At 40.3% G+C, this 19,540-nt stretch overlaps 1 protein-coding gene across 1 annotated transcript; it reads left to right on the forward strand.

Annotated features, from left to right (window-relative positions):
* Positions 1-6,439: 6,439 nt before the first annotated feature.
* Positions 6,440-13,764, forward strand: LOC136857471 (uncharacterized). The gene is made up of 2 exons (XM_067136147.2): positions 6,440-6,583; positions 11,897-13,764. The coding sequence occupies exons 1-2, from the start codon at positions 6,482-6,484 to the stop codon at positions 13,040-13,042; spliced, it is 1,248 nt and encodes a 415-aa protein (XP_066992248.2). The 5' UTR covers positions 6,440-6,481; the 3' UTR covers positions 13,043-13,764.
* The last annotated feature ends 5,776 nt before the right edge of the window (positions 13,765-19,540 follow it).

A 19,540-nucleotide genomic window follows, 5' to 3' on the forward strand; every position in this document is an offset into this window, starting at 1 on the left:
TAACTAATCCAAAGATATTTTCACCAGTTGAATATATCGGCCGGTATTGTGAGTAATTAGGGCCAGGATAAAATTTCACGGGACATAAAAAACCAGTCGGAAATCTGAAATATGCACCCAGAAATATCATGTCTAAAATGTTGTTTTTAGGATAAGAGTGTAGGATAGGGCGCACCTGTTGTTGTATTCGTACTGCTGGTGGTAGATGATGAAACAGATATTGCATTTCACTCTGTCGGGTTTTATTCTAGTAAAAATGTCGCAAAAAGGACTCCGGTGCGGCATTATGAAAAGTTTACCGTCTTTTGTACGGTATATATTCCTATGTTTCAATGAAAACACTATTATAGTACAGTTGAGCACAAAACAGAACACATTAAGTTATTCGCATGTACCGAAGGCCAGTGGCCGGTGCAACGGAACTCACAGAACAAAGAGGATATGACAGAACACGGAACACTCCAACACGAGCAGCACGTGGCGGGACTGGTAGCGGCACACTGCCGGTATCGACAGTCAGCTAGTAGGCGAAGGGCAAGGGCAGTGCGTAGTGGCGCTTCTGACGGGATAGTAAGTCACTATCTCGGACTCGCTTGAGAATGTTTCAGAACAATTGACACTCCGTGGTCCGGAACAGCGGAACATAACTGTGAACCGGCACAGTGTTCTAGTAAAAACGTCCCAAACAGGACTCCGGTGTGACATGGAAAGTTTACCGTTTTTTGTACGGTATATATTCCTAGTGCTCAACCATATTCTACACAGCACTGACCTGCGTGATCCCGTTCCACTACAACAAAATACACTTCCGACGACCTAGCCTCCCTTCCCACACACATCTCCGTCTGACAATAAATTTACGAATCGAAAACCGGAGCTTACACTCCCAGACACATAATTTCGGAATTGAACATTCAAAATTTTACACAAATTTCCTTCACACTCAGAAGTGTATGTCCCTTCCAAAATCTCACGCAAGACAACATTTACAAATTTAACAAGGGAGACCTACGAAGCTCTCTAACACGTACGTGGTTCACCCGCTCGTATACAGAAGCGGCGCGGCATTATTGCACAACTCACGTCACACGTTACAAATGCCAGAAAAGTTTTATAAAGATTTTAAATTTTCCAATCGACAATATGGGCATCAAAACACGTCAAATCTTCCAGCGGACATAACTAAACGATTGACAATTCTAACAAACGACTCCGAAATTTCATGAAATACCATTTCGCCGACTTCTTCCTCTAAATGAATGTTTAAACATAGACACAACGGAAACAAGACGACACTTTTACAAATATAATACTGCACTCATGAAATGCATTGATTTATACACCCTTCCCGCAATGATTACAACCGGGCGAGTTGGCCGTGCGCGTAGAGGCGCGCGGTTGTGAGCTTGCATCCGGGAGATAGTAGGTTCAAATCCCACTATCGGCAGCCCTGAAGATGGTTTTCCGTGGTTTCCCATTTTCACACCAGGCAAATGCTAGGGCTGTATCTTCATTAAGGCCACGGCCGTTTCCTTCCAACTCCTAGGCCTTTCCTATACCATCGTCGCCATAAGACCTATCTGTGTCGGTGCGACGTAAAGCAACTAGCAAAATAAAATAATTTCAATGATTACCCAAGAAATACAAAATCACGTCATACGCTTTTGACGAAGCAAAACAAACATATGGGAGTACAAAATTCGTCATAAAACTTAGAAGACACGATGATATAATGAAACAAACACTTTATGTAAGGGGCAAGTGACATTACACATCAGATTCCAGCCGGCCATCATAAATACATTCCTGGATTTATTATACACTTGTATTCCCTTATTTGGGATCTTCCTTTGGAAACAATGGGTTTTACATTTTTGAACCTGTAAATAGTTACGCACAAAAAATATATACCGTCACACGCCAATTTTCCTTTCACAAATACACACTCTTTTGTACGAATGCTACACACGCTTTACTTGTGCGTACGAAAACACCTTCTAATATAATTCAGTTCAGAACTTCGCCGTAAATACGACCGTCTATGAATTTTAACATTATTCCATGTCTGGAATACCACAATACTTATAACTGACAATCTGATTTGCGATTATCGAAGACAAAGTTCACTAGTGTTACCTCTTCTCTAGGCTAGCCTACAAGGCCAAAACCTAAGTCCCGTTTTCGGATGCAAAGTGACGTGGATTTACTCCAAAATTAACATGACGGAAGATATTTGAATGCATCGTGACGATGTCACTGACAAAATTACACGTGCAAATTATTTTAACCGGCTCTGATCATACGGTAAAGGAAAAAAACACCATTATTTTTTCTTTTCGTCCAAGGATTAAGAGATTTAGTTTAGAACTTTTTTGAATTTTCTTTACGTCGCACCGACACAGATAGGTCTTACGGCGACGATGGGATAGGAAAGTGCTAGGAGTGGGAAGGAAGTGGCGGTGCCCTTAATTAATGTACAGCCCCAGCATTCACATGGTGTAAAAATGGGAAACCATGGACAACCATCTTCAGGGCTGTCTAAAGTGGAGTTCAAACCCACTATCTCCCGGATGCAAGCACACAGCTGCGCGCCCCTAACCGCACGGACTACTCGCCTGGTAATTTACAAATCCTTACCTTCCAAACTGAAAGTCGCAGAGTTTTAACAATCAGGCGCGCCTTTCCATGATATATCTTACTAGCAATTACCCGCGACCTCGCTCGCGTGGATTTCGTAATGTGATCAAAGTAATCGTTCCTCGGCATTGTACTAAGATATTACCAGAAAATTCCTAAAGTATAAAAACTCACCCAAAAATTGAGCTTCATTTACCCCTGAAATTCTTTGTAAACTATGTTTGTGGTATTACCTTTTGGGGCTAAGGCGACCATGCGACATATAACTGCACATGTGAGTAACAGTCTTCTATCAAGTCGAAAAAAATACATAAATACACCACCCTATTCCCATATCTGTAATATCTTCAATTTTATGAGATATACATAAGTATCCCCATAAAAATAATTTTACCCCTTGATCTGTCCTTACCTCCCCCCTGCCCCCATTTAAGTGTATTTCCAAAAACAAAAATACATGTTTCCTTATTTTTGAAGGAGATTCCAAATACCAATCTTCACGTCTGTAACATATTTCATTTTTAATATATAAGTATCCTCATAAAAATAATTCAACTACTTTTCACTTCTTTTCACTACCCGTTAAGTGCCTTCTGTGAAAACAAAAGGGCACATGTTCCTGCATTTTTAAAGGACTTTCCAAATACCGAGATACTTGCCTCTAACATGTTAAGTTTTGACGAATAATGTACGTATACCGGTACTCATTTTAAAAAATTCCACCGCTTTTCCAATTCCTTTCAGCCCCTTAACATGATTTTCCGAAAACAACAAAATACGTGTTTCATTATTTTTAAAGAACATTCCAAATACCATTTTTCATGTCTGTACGTCTGTAACACCTTCAGTTTTCGAGATAAATTTATGCTCATAAAAATAATTCAACTTCTTCTTCTTCAATTCTTTCCACCCTCCCGCCTTAAGTGGACTTTCCAAGAACAAAATAATTACGTGTTTCTTTATCATGAAAGGAAATTCTAAATACAAACTTTCACGTCTGTAACAGCGTTAGTTCTTAAGATAAAGTATCCTCATATACATATTTCAACTCGTTATTTACTTATTTTCAACCCCACACCCCTTGCGTTGATTTTCTGAAGAAAAAATGCGTGTTTTTTTATTTTCAAAGGAGATTCCAAATACCAGTTTTCACGTCTTTAACATCTTTAGTTTTTGAGTTATAAGTATCCTCATAAAAAGAATTCAAATCACTTTTCACTCCACCCCGTTAAATTGATTTCCACACCCGTTTCTTTACTTTGAAAGAAAATTCCAAATTCAAATTTTCACGTCTGTAACATCTTCCGTATTTGAGATATAAGTATCCTCATGAAAATAATTCAACTCCTTTTTCACTCCATCCCTCCCATTAAGTTGGTTTCACCCCAACAACAAAGACTGTGTGTTTCTTTATTTTTCAAGGAGATTCCAAACACGTCTGTAAACTTCAGTTTTGAGATATAAGTTTCTACGGAAAAGAAATCAAGTTTTTTAACTTACTGTCACACTCCCCACTTAAGTGAATTTAAAAAAAATAAACAGTACCCATTTCTTTAAAAGAGCTTCCAAATACGTAGATCACGACTGTAACATCTTCAGTTTTTGAGATATATGTATCCTCGTAAAAGGAATTCATATCCGCCCCCCCCCCTCCAAGTTGATTCCCCCACCAAAAATGCGAGTTTCTTTATTTTTAAAGGAAATTCCAAATACCACTTTTCACGTTTGTAACAACTTTAGATTTTTGGTATATATATATATATATATTCAATACAAATCATTCAACTAATTTTTCAATTCTTTCACCCCTCACCCCGTTAACGGTTTTTCAGAAAACAAAGGAAAATATGTTTCCTTATTTTTAAAGGAGATTCCAAGCACCAATTTTCACGTCTGCAACATGTTAAGTTTTTGAGATATACTGTAGATATGCTCATTTTAAGAAGTCACCCCTTTTTCAGTTCACCTTAAGTGGATTTTCCGAAAAAATATTTGTTTCTTTATTTAAACAGGAAATTCCAATTATCAGTTTTCAAATCTGTAATATGTTACCAGTCTGAGATAATTTGCAGATATAGTCCTTTTTAAAAATTCACCCCACTTGTCACTCCTGTTCACCCCCTATTCATCGGATTATCCAAGAACACAAAATATATGTTTCTTTATTTTCAAAGGAGATTCCAAATTCCAATTTTTATGTCTGTAACATCTTCAGTTTTCGAGATATAAGTCTCCTCATAAAAGGTGTTCAACCACTTTTTCCCCATTTTCACCCCCTTAATGGGATTTTCCGAAAACAAATTAGTACGTGTTTCTTTATTTTTAAAGGAGATTCCAAATACCAATTTTTACGTCTGTAAACTTTTAAAATTTTGAGATATAGATATCCTCATTTTAAAACTTCACCCCCTTTTCCACCCCGCATTAATTGGATTTTCCAAAAAGGAGATCCCAAATACCAATTTCCAGGCCTGTAATATCTTCATTTTCTGAGATTATAAGCATCCTCATTAAAGACAATTAACCCTTTTTTCACCCTTTTCCACTCCTCCTATTGGGATTTTCCGAAAAAAATACGTGTTTCTTTATTGTTAAAGGAGTTCTAAATAACAATTTTTACATCTGCATACTTTTAAAGTTTTGAGATGTTTTAAAATTCACCCTCCCCCCTTTTTTCACCCCGTTAGCGATGGAATGTCCGAAAATCCTCCGTTAGCGAGCACCTACATTATAATATGAATATATCCCTAAAATTTTATTCCCTTATGTCCAGTAGTTTTTGCTCGGCAATGATGAATCAGTCAGTCAGTCAGTCAGTCAGTCAGTCAGTCAAGTCAGGATAAGTTATTTTATATATATATAGATGTGAGCAACTAGGGACTCCAAACCTTCCTCATTAACAATTAATTAATTACACTTGTAGCCCTTGTAGCCGGCCCCACGGTGTAGGGGTAGCGTGCTTGCGTCTTACCCGGAGGCCCCTGGTTCGAATCCCGGCCAGGTCAGAGATTTTCACCTGGACCTGAGGGCTGGTTCGAAGTCCACTCAGCCTACGTTATCAGAATTGAGGAGCTATCTGACGGTGAGATAGCGGCCCCGGTCTAAAAAACCAAGAATAACGACCGAGAGGATTCGTCGTGCTGATCACACGACACCTCGTAATCAGCAGGCCTTCGGGCTGAGCAGCGATCGCTTGGTAGGCCAAGGCCATTCAAAGGCTGTAGTGCCATGGGGTTTGGTTTGGTCTGGTAGTCCTTGTAGCTTTTCTTCCGTCAATTTCGTCGGCATTCCTCTGTAGATGAAATACGACTGGCGTAAAGTCCCGCCAAACGTAGCCTGACGTTATTTCTTCATTCGTGGGAAACAAAATACTCCCTCGCCTTTCCACTTGTTTAGGCTGACCAAGAGAAGACACGTGAGTCGAGCTCCTATTCAAACTTCTCGGTTAAGGACTCTGGTTGTTCCTGGCTCAGTATTGATGGATGGCCATAACACAGACACATATAGGAGACCACATATCATCATGCTCCGTTGTAGTTCCGTAGGCTCTCAGTCACTTTCTCGGTGAACTCCATAGAGATGTCTCTCCAGAACGATTCCTTACGTGCAAAGAAATGAATATTTGTCAGTTTGATTTTTATTTACTGAAAGACGTATTTATCATCTTTCGGTTTTCACAAAAGTAACTTATACACCAGTTTTAAAGGCTCCTCGACGTTCCCATGATAAGAGATAGTGAAATACACTCCACATGCAAAAGAACTCAAGTTATTAGTAGCTGTCGATAGAACACGATGCGAGTGAGTAACTTTCACTCGTTATCTGGCTCTGTGCAGAGTATAAAATGGTGCTTGGCGATCCAGTAACTCACAGCACCGAGAACATGCAAAGATCACACTGCTTCGCCCTCTTCGTGGGCTGTCTACTCTACCACGCCGCCAATGTTGTGAGTATCTGTTCGTACAATAAGCCACTTGTCTGGGCGCGATTGCGGTGTTTTGAAGTATTAATGAGCTCGAGGATGTTCAAGTTGGTACGCCTTTGAAGCACTCTGCTAGTCATAGTTTGGTTTAGAAATTATTAGACTAACACTTTTAAAGAATACTTGAGCCACATATCAGGGCTAGGGTCTCTGGTCTTGGAGTTAAAGGCAGTCCTAAAACTCGCTAAACACCGTTGAACTACGAGCTCAGTTTTTATTGTGGCTGGTCTGAAGGCCTTTACAAGGTATTGAACGACTTAAGCTTTTAAGTTGGAAGGCCCACAGCTATTTAAAGGCTAGTGTCAAAACTTTACGGAAATATCACGTTATACGTTCATATGTTTTACTTTAATTGGGCAGTTTATGAACAGATTTATTCTGTATCCAAGCTTTCATGCAGAACCAATGATGAGAAATTAGGAGTCCAAAAAAATCAGTGCGTTGACTTTAAAGCGTACAGATTTTCAAAATGTTTTAAAAATTTGAAATTTTTTGTAAACAAGTTGTTCTCAATAAAACAGAATTGCATCCACATGTCTGAAATACTGATGTAACAGACACTAAAGTAGCGAGAATAATAGTTGTTACGATCTGGTGAGAACAATGGGAGGAGATGAACGAAGAGAGCTTGCTTATGAATCAGATGCAGTGGAGCGTTCACAGGAGGATAGGAGAATAATGAACCATAAAAATCAAATGGAGTATGGCTTTTAGTACCTGGAGTGTCCGAGGACTTGTTCTTTTGAGTTGACTCCCGTAGGCGACCTGAGCGTCGTGATGAGGATGAAATGGTGATGAAGACGACACATACACCCAGCCCCCGTGCCGGCGAAAAAACCCATGATGGTTAAAATTCCTGACCCTGGCAGGAATCGAACCCGAGTCTCCTGTGTCCAAAGGCCAGAACGCTAACCATTTAGCCATGGAGCCGGACAATTCACCTTAGAGTGTAAGAGAGGAGAGGGATTTACTCACACATGTTTGCAGACTGGACAATGAATGTCATAGCAATCTGAGAGCAGCTACGGCGATGTCTGGGCGCTTAATTAAACTTCTTATTTGAAGTAAGTTCCAACATACATTGTTTTAGCAACAAACATGAAACAGGTAGTGGTAGCGATTACTGTTCTAAGAGGAGTACAACTGGGTGAGCATTCACCATTAACAGTGATCAGAGGGGAAACATGGAAGGAGTCGACACTTCAAACAATGAAGGTATCGGGCATAGGAAGATAAGGGTCATGAAGGGCGTGTAAATGAAAAACTCGCTAGGCCTTGCTACCTAATACCGCTGGGGTCGGAAAAGAACAAGTGTTGACCAAGGGAGGTCACATGTGATAGATGAAAGTGAGGAGCCTGCACAGACATAATAAATAGACAGGCAGCGATCTGGTGCTGGAAACTCGCTGCCGCCGCCATCTTAACTCACTGCAGATCCGCTGTAAACACTGTGTCAGGTGCAGTTTATATTCTTTTCATGCACATGTCATATCAATTTTGTAGGAGACAGAGGTCACCTATTTAGTTGGTGGTAGCGCCCTTGCGTTGGAGGGCGGAATAATAATAATAATGTTACAATAACACTTAGTTATAGGTTTTTCTTTTGGTTGTGTTAGTAAATGGATAACAGTGGCCTCCGTCTGTTCTAATCTTTAAAGATTGGATGTCAAAGTTACTGTTAGAATTGCAGTGGAAGAATTAGTAGGTTTACATACATCGAAACAGGTGTTCTTTGATATTAAGCCAGGATAACTATTAATCAGGCCTAATCCAGCGATTCTGCCTTGCCCGATGCGATTTAAGAAAGAGAATCGCGGATTAAGGCAATTGGTGTTTGCTCGCAGACAGATCAAAACAACAAGATTTTTTTTTCTTTTTTCTTTTTTTTTTTTTGCTATTGGCTTTACGCGCACCGACACAGATAGGTCTTACGGTGATGATGGAACAGGAAAAGTCTAGGACTGGGAAGGAAGCGGCCGTGGCCTTAATTAAGGTACAGCCCCAGCATTTGCCTGGTGTGAAAATGGGAAACCACGGAAAACCATCTTTAGGGCTGCCGACAGTGGGGTTCGAACCCACTATCTGCCGAATACTGGATACTGGCCGCACTTAAGCGACTGCACCTATCGAGCTCGGTAACAAGAAGACTTAGGAGATGCCATTCCGAGAATTTTTTCTCAGCAATTAGGTGACAGTGTATTTAATAAATCAAAAGAAGATTTTCACAGTGGAAAGAAACATGAAAGATCATGAAACAGTTGACTCTTTTACTGCAATAAAATTTGTTACTAGAAAGCGATGCAGCCTTCCTTCTGACGTGTGTTGCTTGTTGCAGAGAGCTAGGAAAAATTCTCAAACAAGCAAACAAACAAACAAACAAACGAAGTGCTTCATATGATCACTGAGATTATTTGCCCTAACCTTAATTCTTTTTTTCTGTCGTGCGGTGAGCTTGCATTTCGGAGATAGTGGGTTCGAACCCCACGGTCGGCAGCCCTGGAGATGGTTTTCCGTGGTTTCCCATTTTCACACCAGTCAAACTATGGGGCTGTACCTTAATTAAGGCCACGACCGCTTCCTTCCCACTTCTAGTCATTTCCCATTCCCTCGTCGCCATAAAAGCTATCTGTGTCGGTGCGACATAAAGCCAGTTGTATTTATTTATTTATTTTTTCTCCAAAGTCATATGTCTTAGATCGAAATTTAATATCGCTCTTCCAAGCTTAAGGATAGCAGGTTTTTGGTCAATGGAAGTTAATTGTGAGCCAGGGTTTTGTAGAGAAAGCTACTGAGGTTTGGCTCCAGGAGACTTTCTCTCTAAAGGAACATGTTGAATTTACTGGAAATAAAATGACATGGACACAGAAATGAACAGTTGGTGTGTATTATAATATGTAGAGCTGTGAATGACAGTTGGAAAATTCCTCGTCGTTATTTTTTCAAAGATCATCTATCAGGAAAGGAGAGGGCATTTATGATGATAAATCGTATAGAGAAATTGCATGAAATGGTGTCAATGTAGCAGCATGGCAAGAAGTTTGGGTGCAAATGAATTGCAAACATGTTTTCCCTATGTTGGAGTAGATAATGCATCAGATGCTGGTTTGTTAGATGTTTTTCATATGGTTCAACTTGTACGCAACTGTCCAGCCGAAAAACAGGTAACTTTTACTAAAGGAGGTGTCATCCAGTGGTCGTGTATCGAATCGCTTTTTAAGCTACAAGTGGTGAGATGACAAAGCACAGATATTGGTACAAACATATGCGATGTCGAATAGTGGCAATAAGGTACTTCAATGGAGGCATTTCAGAATTGTGAAGAAACAGTGACTTTTTTAATTTGATAGAAAAAATATTTGATGTGCTTAATTCATCCAGTAAATTCGGTAGAGACTTTAAAACCCCTCTTTCAACGCATAATGAAAACGTTTGGCGCTTGCTTATTCATTGCACTCTGATGACGAATGTAAACAAACAATTCTTGTAACTTCTAACAGAAAGGTTATAGTAGTTGTGGGTTTAAAGGTTGCCCTTATATCAGTTCAGTATTTGTGTGAAACGCATCTAAAAATTCCTGCGTTCAGCTATCTTCTTACCTAGAAGTTAAGCCGAGATCATGTAGAGTTATTTATTTATTTATTTATTTATTTATTTATTTATTTATTTATTTATTTATTTATTTATTTATTCATTCATTTATTTATTTATTTATTTATTTCATAAGTGTCGGAATGTCAACCCAACTTGCCGACAGTTCAAAGCGCTTAATTGTCAGGGATGAGGTGAAATGTAGCAAGACGGAATTTCTATTTGGCAAGAAATGCCTGCATGCTTTCTGTAAAGTACACGAGGGATGCCGAAAGTTCTAACTTCATGGGACACGAAGATGACACACACTGCTGTTGTCGAAAATAGTGACATACTCATCTCTCACACTACTAATCACAAAATATTACTGAATACGTGTCAGGATTTGTGCTAAAGAAGTTGGTCAGTTCTCTACCGTGTGATACCTGTAAGGAGTCCGACTCCATGGCTAAATGGTTAGCGTGCTGTCCTTTGGTCCAGAGGGACCCGGATTTAATTCCCGACCGGGTCGAGGATTTTAACATTCAATGGTTAATTCCAATGGCTCGGGGCTGGTTGCGTGTGCCTCTTCAGCATTAGAATTCATCACAGGTAGGGCCCCATTCGCATAGACGCGCAGGCCGCCTATACGGCGTCAACCCGAAAGATCTGCACTCGGCCTCTTCGCTGGCCACACTCCATTATTATTACCTTTAAGGAAGGAGTTGTACAAAAATGAAATCCTTATCCATTAATACCTTTCAAGAATATGTTCCTGCGAAAGATGATGCTGATGTGTGCAAACTTTCTGATTTGAGTTTCAGACAGAATGTATGTAATGATTTAAGCTCATATCCAATGAAGTTTCAGCTCTATTGTATTTAAAAAACAGGTTTGCAAGGTTAAATTCACATGCTTTAGATCTAAACCCAGTGGACACGCACGTTTATTGTCTTATTAATGTAATCGCTGTACTTGAAAATAGGTGTGAATCATTCTGTAAGAGAGTTGAATGGTTCCGACCACACATCAGTCTATAACAGATTAGCTATATTTAAGCATCTGCAAATTAATGCACCAGGGTTCCTTTTTCTTCACAGTAAAATAAAGGACCTTACAACCCTAATGAATATTATTGTTTGGATTATATACTGTCCAATATTCTCGTTTCGGCTGCTATTTTACATTAATGCATCGGAATAGTGCAGTGACGTAAGATGACGGCGGCCGCATTCTGCCACTCTAATATCTGTAGGAGCCTGACACATGCAATGCCAGGGCGCAGCTTCTAGTCGCCTCTCAAGACAGGCCCACCCGTACGGGTAAAATATGAAATACTTCGCTCAGAAACAAACACAAATGTTCTTGCTACATGCGAACATAACGGACAACCTCGTGCTTTATTGTAATCCCATAAGATCTCGATGGACAACAATATAGGGCAGGGCAGCCAGACTTCTCCAGAAGAATGCTGCTAAGAATATAGAAACAAAATATTTCGTTACTATCTGTCACGTTGAAATGTATCTTCGTCTAAATACAGTAGTAGCCGCATTTTTTAAACTGATAGAAATGTACTTTCTGGACAGTTTAAGGGCGGCGAAACGGCCCATGGCCGCCCCAGTGTGTATGTATCTATTATTGTACTGAAGCACATTACTATGGATAAAATATCAAGCTGTGTTGTCACGTGACTCATTTCTTTTTCAGGCTGCAGGTTCATACGCACATGGTCCTGCTGGTGGACTTCTGGGATCTGCTAGCCAGGGTGGTGGTCTTCTCGGCAGTGGCGGAGGATCCTGGAGTTTTGGAGGAGTTGGAGGAAGCAACTGGGGCCATAGTGGACTTGGCAGAATTGGTAGCTTCGGAAAAGGAGTAGGATCCTGGGGTATGGGAGGAAGTGGAGGTATTGGAGGAGGTAGTTGGGGAACTAGTGGATATGGCGGATTTGGTGGTATTGGAAGGGGAGTAGGATCCTGGGGTACAGGAGGAACTGGAGGTATTGGAGCAGGTAGCTGGGGAACTAGTGGACATGGTGGAATTGGTGGAATTGGTGGAATTGGTGGAATTGGTGGAATTGGTGGCATTGGAAGAGGAGCAGGATCTTGGGGTAAAGGAGGAACTGGTGGTATTGGAGGAGGTAGTTGGGGAACTAGTGGATATGGCGGATTTGGTGGTATTGGAAGGGGAGTAGGATCCTGGGGTACAGGAGGAACTGGAGGTATTGGAGCAGGTAGCTGGGGAACTAGTGGACATGGTGGAATTGGTGGAATTGGTGGAATTGGTGGAATTGGTGGCATTGGAAGAGGAGCAGGATCTTGGGGTAAAGGAGGAACTGGTGGTATTGGAGGAGGTAGTTGGGGAACTAGTGGATATGGCGGATTTGGTGGTATTGGAAGGGGAGTAGGATCCTGGGGTATAGGAGGAACTGGAGGTATTGGAGCAGGTAGCTGGGGAACTAGTGGATATGGTGGTATTGGTGGCATTGGAAGAGGAGCAGGATCTTGGGGTAAAGGAGGAATCGGAGGTGGTAGTTGGGGAACTGGTGGATATAGTGGAATTGGTGCCATCGGAACAGGAGTAGGATCTTGGGGTCATGGAGGTATCGGAGGTGGTAATTGGGGAACTGGTGGATATAGTGGAATTGGTTCCATCGGAACAGGAGTAGGATATTGGGGTCTTGGAGGAATCGGAAGGGGTAGTTGGGGAACTGGTGGACATGGAAGTTTTGGAACTGGAGGTTCGGGTGCAGGAGGATCAGGATCTGGGGTAGTTAGTGTTGGCCGTGGTCTGGGAGGTACAACTTCTGTAGGCACATTGAGACTGGGAGGATACGGAAAACATTCCATCCACTGAAATGAAGAAAACCGTAAGATGGACTGTTACACATTTACTCTCTTCCAAAGAAATATAACATTTTAATGAGAGATACCTTTATAAATATTAGTGAAGATTTTTATTTATAAAAGTTCTTAACTCTTCCATGTATGAAAATAGTTTTGTATGGGAACCTCAACAGAAACTGTCTGTAACTATCTGTTAACTTTGTGACTGGTCAACGAACGGCAGTATAAGAAAAATTAAAGTCTCAAACATTGAACAAACTTGCCCTTAAAGAATTTAAGGTGTTCTGAAACATCAGCTTAGGAGTGTAGAGTGTAGCAATAGTTTTCTCAACCCTGAGCGCAAATCAACAACATACACTAACATAGAATTACAGTATGTGAGACAAATGCACTTTACCATTCTTGGATCTTATTTGTGTATCTTTGAATACAATTAACGGACCCTGCGTTTAATTCTTGAGTAAAGTATAATAGTGGGGTTCTCATTTAGTTCATCTGTACATGGTCAGTAATACCTCAACAATATCTCGTCTTTGCTAAGTCTTACGCGTTCTGTTATTGGCAAACAAATTTTTAACATTCTTTTGAAATTATTAAAAAAATTCCATCCATGGGGCAGTTGACTATTTTATAAATACCTAAGTAATATTTCTGGAAACAAACTGGATTGCATTGTATCTACAAACAAATGTGCTGGAGTATGATGTGTTCAATAAAAGTAATTCATACAAAGTTGTTTCTATTTTTTTTTTTTTGATCCAGATGAAACCCTATACTAAATAATTTAACAGAGTGTAAATCCATTTCCTTCGTTATGCCCAGGCCGTACATTAGAGAGCGCGGGAAAGCAATCAGCTGATCGCTATGGTGGACGTGGGTTAGTTGTTTGTGTACTTTTCGCTGTTCTATTGAAATGTTCAATATTGGCTGCCTATTTACTCAGAAATATTCGACAGTGAGTCATCATCGACTGAATTTTTTACTGAAAAGTGCTTGATTAGGGAAGGAAACTTACGTGGGAGCTTAAAGTTTCAGAAGATCGCTATTCAATGTTTTAATTTTGTAGTGAGCAGAATCTGAGTTTTGTTATTCCACTGTTCGTAGGTAAATCTAATGCAGCTATGTGCACAGCGCGAGATTCAGGCGGTACAAAAGAGTGAATCATGTGAATTAGTAATCTTTGTGGGACTGTAAGAAATATGTAACAGTAAAATATTTTGAGTATTTGCGTTCTTTCTGCTCTTGACTGAAGTGCTGTGATGATACAGTACCGAGCGCTGTAGAAAATTAAGCCGGCAGATATTCTCAGCATTGTTACAGACCACTGAAATTCTGTTGTTATGTTGGGTGTTTCCCAGACGGCTTGATACAAACAGACAGATGAGCGGCTGTAACTATAACTTATTACTTCAGCAAGTTATAGAGTCTGAAAAAAAATAAAATTGATATAATGACTGAAGTTAAAGATTAGGCAGTCTTTAAGTGTAGGTCAGATGCTAAATGACATCAGCACAGCTTCAGAGAATAGAACAGCTGATGTTTGCCTTTTGACGGAGTAATTAGTGTTAAATGTAACCGAACGAACAGTAGTCGATTCCTGAACGCTAGAAATGATTATATTCCTTGCAGCTTGTGTAGGCGTTGAAGTGTGCATCAAACACCAATCTCATCTATTAACAGATTCAGATTTTATTTACGAATTACCTCCTGGATCTCCTAAATTGACGGGCTTAAACTACATATCATACGCATCAATAGAACTTGGAGTTGAGATGTACAAAGTATTGAAAGTGTTAAAGTCAGATAAATTCAAGATGATATTTCTAAATTCAGGAAATCCTAAGTGTATTGCAAAAAAACCTTGCCTTTGGAATCAGTGCAGTTGAAAGGTTCAACAGTCATTTGTGACTGCAAGAAGACATTGGAAGACTTGGCTGGAAAATGTGGAGGAACAATTTTAATTTGTTTTTCCAAAATTCGCACCAAAACTTCCTGCAAGAGGTCCAGGAAAGCTGCAGTGTGAAGTATTGTATTGGTAAGGTATATGATGTGAATGTTTCAGTTGACTAGAATATATCGGCAAAGTGTAATACTAAACTCACAGGCGAGAAACAGAACGTTACGGGGAACGATACACGTTCTATCAATCAATCATAACTGATCTGCATTTAGGGCAGTCGCCCAGGTCTCAGATTCCCTATCAGTTGTTTTCCTAGCCTTTTCTTAAATGATTGCAAAGAAATTGGAAATTTAATGAACATCTCTCTTGGTAAGTTATTCCAATCCCTAACTCCCGTTCCTATCAGCGAATATTTGCCCCAATTTGTCCTCTTGAATTCCAACTTTATTTTCATATTGTGATCTTTACTACTTTTAAAAATACCACTCAAACTTATTCGTCTATTGATGTCATTGCACGCCATCTCTCCACTGACAGCTCGGAACATACCACTCAGTCGAGCAGCTCGTCTCCTTTCTCCCAGTTCTTCCCAGCCCAAATTTTTGCAACATGTTTGTAACGCTACTATTTTGTCAGAAATCGCCCAGAACAAATCGAGCTGCTTTTCTTTGGATTTTTTTTCAGTTCTTGAATCAAGTAATCCTGGTGAGGGTCCCATACACTGGAACCATACTCTAGTTGGGGTCTTACCAGAGACTTATATGCCCTCTCGTTTACATCCCTATTACAACCCCTAAACACCCTCAAAACCATGTGCAGAAATCTGTATCCTTAATTTGCAATCCCATTTATGTGATTACCCCAATGAAAATCTTTCCTAATATTAACACCCGGATACTTACAATGATCCCCAAAAGGAACTTTCACTCCATCATCGCAGTAATTAAAACTGAGAGGACTTTTCCTATTTGTGAAACTCACAACCTGACTTTTAACCCCGTTTATCATCATACCATTGCCTACTGTCCATCTCACAAGATTATCTAGGTCATGTTGCAGTTGCTCACAATCTTGAAACTTATTTATTACTCTGTACAGAATAACATAATCTGCAAAGGCCTTACTTCTGATTCCACTTCTTTACGCATATCATTGATATATATGTATGAAAACATAAAGGTCTAATAATACTGCCTTCAGGAATTCCCCTCTTAATTATTACCGGGACAGATAAAGCTTCGCCTACCCTGATTCTCTGAGTTCTATTTTCTAGGAACATAGCCACCCATTCAGCACTCTTTGGTCAAGTCCAATTGCACTCTCATTATTTCCAGTAGTCTCCCATGATCTACAATATCAGTTGCCTTAGATAGGTCAATCGCGATACAGTCTATTTGACCTCCTGAATCCTGGGTATCTGCTACATCTTGCTGGAATCCCACAAGTTGAGCTTCAGTGTAATAACCTTTCCTAAACCAAAAACTGCCTTCTATCAAATCAGTTATTAATTTCGCAAACATGTTGTAACCGTCCAGCCTTCTCCAGCCATACTAATTTATTGTACAGTCCTATTACGTGATATCACTCGATATCAAGATTATCCGCAATCGGAAATTATTCATTTACACTTATTAATTTAACTTCAATCAATTGTAAACAAAGCTTTTAGAATCATATTGTATGTGTTAGAACATCATTTATTATTATAGGAATTCACTATGAACTGTAAATATGGCCAATATGTTGAGTCTGAGTTTGTGTCATTTCCTCTCATATTGTGTATACGGAAAAGTTTTTCTTGAAGCGGGGAAGTTATGATGAGTCATTCGGTTTAACTCATGAGTACCGTAGTATACAGCGACCCGCGTGCAGGGCTAGCAAGTTAGGAGACTACATCATCGATGGAACAAGTAAGGAATTTGGAATATTTACGAGGCCTTATTAACAATAATGAACTTGGAACGATCAAATTAGTAGGGCGAAAAGCAGGGGGTTGAAAGCCCTAGCCTCAGTCAAAAAATTGCTAGCTGAATATCAAGATATAAGTTATAAAACCTTGAGGTTAGTGTTAAGATTGGTGATTTCGCTTCGGTACTGTATGGCGCGGAAATATGGCGGTTGGGTGAGATAAGAGGTGTATTAAGACGAATTATTAGTAATTTTGGTAAGATTGTCATGGGGCTAAGGCTGTGCACAGCTAATGCAGGGGCGGAATTAATGTGTGGGGAGGATTTGGAATCTGAGTGTGTGAAAAGAATAGTTAGATGTTGGATGAATTTAAAAAGACAGGAAGGGGGAAGGGTATTACTGGCCGCATATGAACAACAACGGAAGATCATGTACAAGGGAGGCTGGCTAGAAAAAACTAAGGGATATTTGGAGATGATAGGTTTGGGGTACATGTGGGACGAGGTGTGGAGGAAGACAGAAGCTAGAGGGATGAAGGTGCTGTCTAGGATAATTAAAGATATGTATAGGCAGAAATTATTTGCTGAAAGTAGAGTAAGAAGTACTCTTAGTGTTTTTAATAAAGTAGAAGAAGTAACCGGTATAAATATTAGATACGTTGAGTGGTTAAACAGGAGAGGTTTGATATCGGCTTCATAAAAATAAGGGATGATTAAAAGGGAGAGATAAGTCGATATGTATACTTTGTGGGGCAGAGAAAAACATTGTACATATCTGCCCAGGGGGCTTTTTCACTGGCTGCGTTGTGCGTAGGGTTGGGCAGACCGGAAAATTCAGTTGTTCCGCAACATTAGGAGCTTGAGGGGCAGTGTTTCGGTACAGAGTGCTGGCACACGGAACACGAAACTACAATTGCGTAGTAGAGAGAACTTCGACAGGCAACATGACATGCTCCGCGTCAGGTGGAGTATGCCTGTACCGAACGAGCTGTGTCAAGGCCGCACTAGATAGATTACTAGTAGTTGGACACGGGACTCTAACTGCGCAGTAGAGAGAACTTCGAGAGGCATCATTACATGTGCCTGTATCGAACGTGCTGTGTGTAGTTATGGCCATGGCAAGCATAAAGCTGCACGGAACGTGAACGAACAGTCGAAACACTGAAATTCGTCCCCAATAATAACATTTAAATGCTGCGTTTAGGTTAAGATTTTTTCTGTCAATATGAAATACAGATAACACGGTTACAATGGCAGTACAGGTGTTTAAAAGTAACTAATCCAAATATATTTTCACCAGTTGAATATATCGGCCGGTATTGTGAGTAATTAGGGCCAGGATAAAAATTCACGGGACATAAAAACCAGTCGGAAATCTGAAATATGCACCCAGAAATATCATGTCTAAAATGTTGTTTTTAGGATAAGAGTGTAGGATAGGGCGCACCTGTTGTTGTATTAGTAGTGCTGGTGGTAGATGATGAAACAGATATTGCATTTCACTCTGTCGGGTTTTATTCTAGTAAAAATGTCGCAAAAAGGATTCCGGTGCAGCATTATGAAAAGTTTACCGTCTTTTGTACGGTATATATTCCTAAGTTTCAATGAAAACACTATTATAGTACAGTTGAGCACAAAACAGAACACATTAAGTTATTCGCATGTACCGAAGGCCAGTGGCCGGTGCAACGGAACTCACAGAACAAAGAGGATATGACAGAACACGGAACACTCCAACACGAGCAGCACGTGGCGGGACTGGTAGCGGCACACTGCCGGTATCGACAGTCAGCTAGTAGGCGAAGGGCAAGGGCAGTGCGTAGTGGCGCTTCTGACGGGATAGTAAGTCACTATCTCGGACTCGCTTGAGAATGTTTCAGAACAATTGACACTCCGTGGTCCGGAACAGCGGAACATAACTGTGAACCGGCACAGTGTTCTAGTAAAAACGTCCCAAACAGGACTCCGGTGTGACATGGAAAGTTTACCGTTTTTTGTACGGTATATATTCCTAGTGCTCAACCATATTCTACACAGCACTGACCTGCGTGATCCCGTTCCACTACAACAAAATACACTTCCGACGACCTAGCCTCCCTTCCCACACACATCTCCGTCTGACAATAAATTTACGAATCGAAAACCGGAGCTTACACTCCCAGACACATAATTTCGGAATTGAACATTCAAAATTTTACACAAATTTCCTTCACACTCAGAAGTGTATGTCCCTTCCAAAATCTCACGCAAGACAACATTTACAAATTTAACAAGGGAGACCTACGAAGCTCTCTAACACGTACGTGGTTCACCCGCTCGTATACAGAAGCGGCGCGGCATTATTGCACAACTCACGTCACACGTTACAAATGCCAGAAAAGTTTTATAAAGATTTTAAATTTTCCAATCGACAATATGGGCATCAAAACACGTCAAATCTTCCAGCGGACATAACTAAACGATTGACAATTCTAACAAACGACTCCGAAATTTCATGAAATACCATTTCGCCGACTTCTTCCTCTAAATGAATGTTTAAACATAGACACAACGGAAACAAGACGACACTTTTACAAATATAATACTGCACTCATGAAATGCATTGATTTATACACCCTTCCCGCAATGATTACCACCGGGCGAGTTGGCCGTGCGCCTAGAGGCGCGCGGTTGTGAACTTGCATCCGGGAGATAGTAGGTT

The sequence above is a fragment of the Anabrus simplex genome, chromosome 1, assembly GCF_040414725.1.
Source record: "Anabrus simplex isolate iqAnaSimp1 chromosome 1, ASM4041472v1, whole genome shotgun sequence".
Lineage (NCBI taxonomy): Eukaryota > Metazoa > Arthropoda > Insecta > Orthoptera > Tettigoniidae > Anabrus > Anabrus simplex.

Coding starts and splice junctions, on each gene's coding strand:
- LOC136857471 (XM_067136147.2), top strand. CDS start 6,482: ATGGTGCTTGGCGATCCAGTAACTCACAGCACCGAGAACATGCAAAGA. Junction 6,584..11,896: donor TCTACCACGCCGCCAATGTT/GTGAGTATCTGT, acceptor TTTCTTTTTCAG/GCTGCAGGTTCATACGCACA.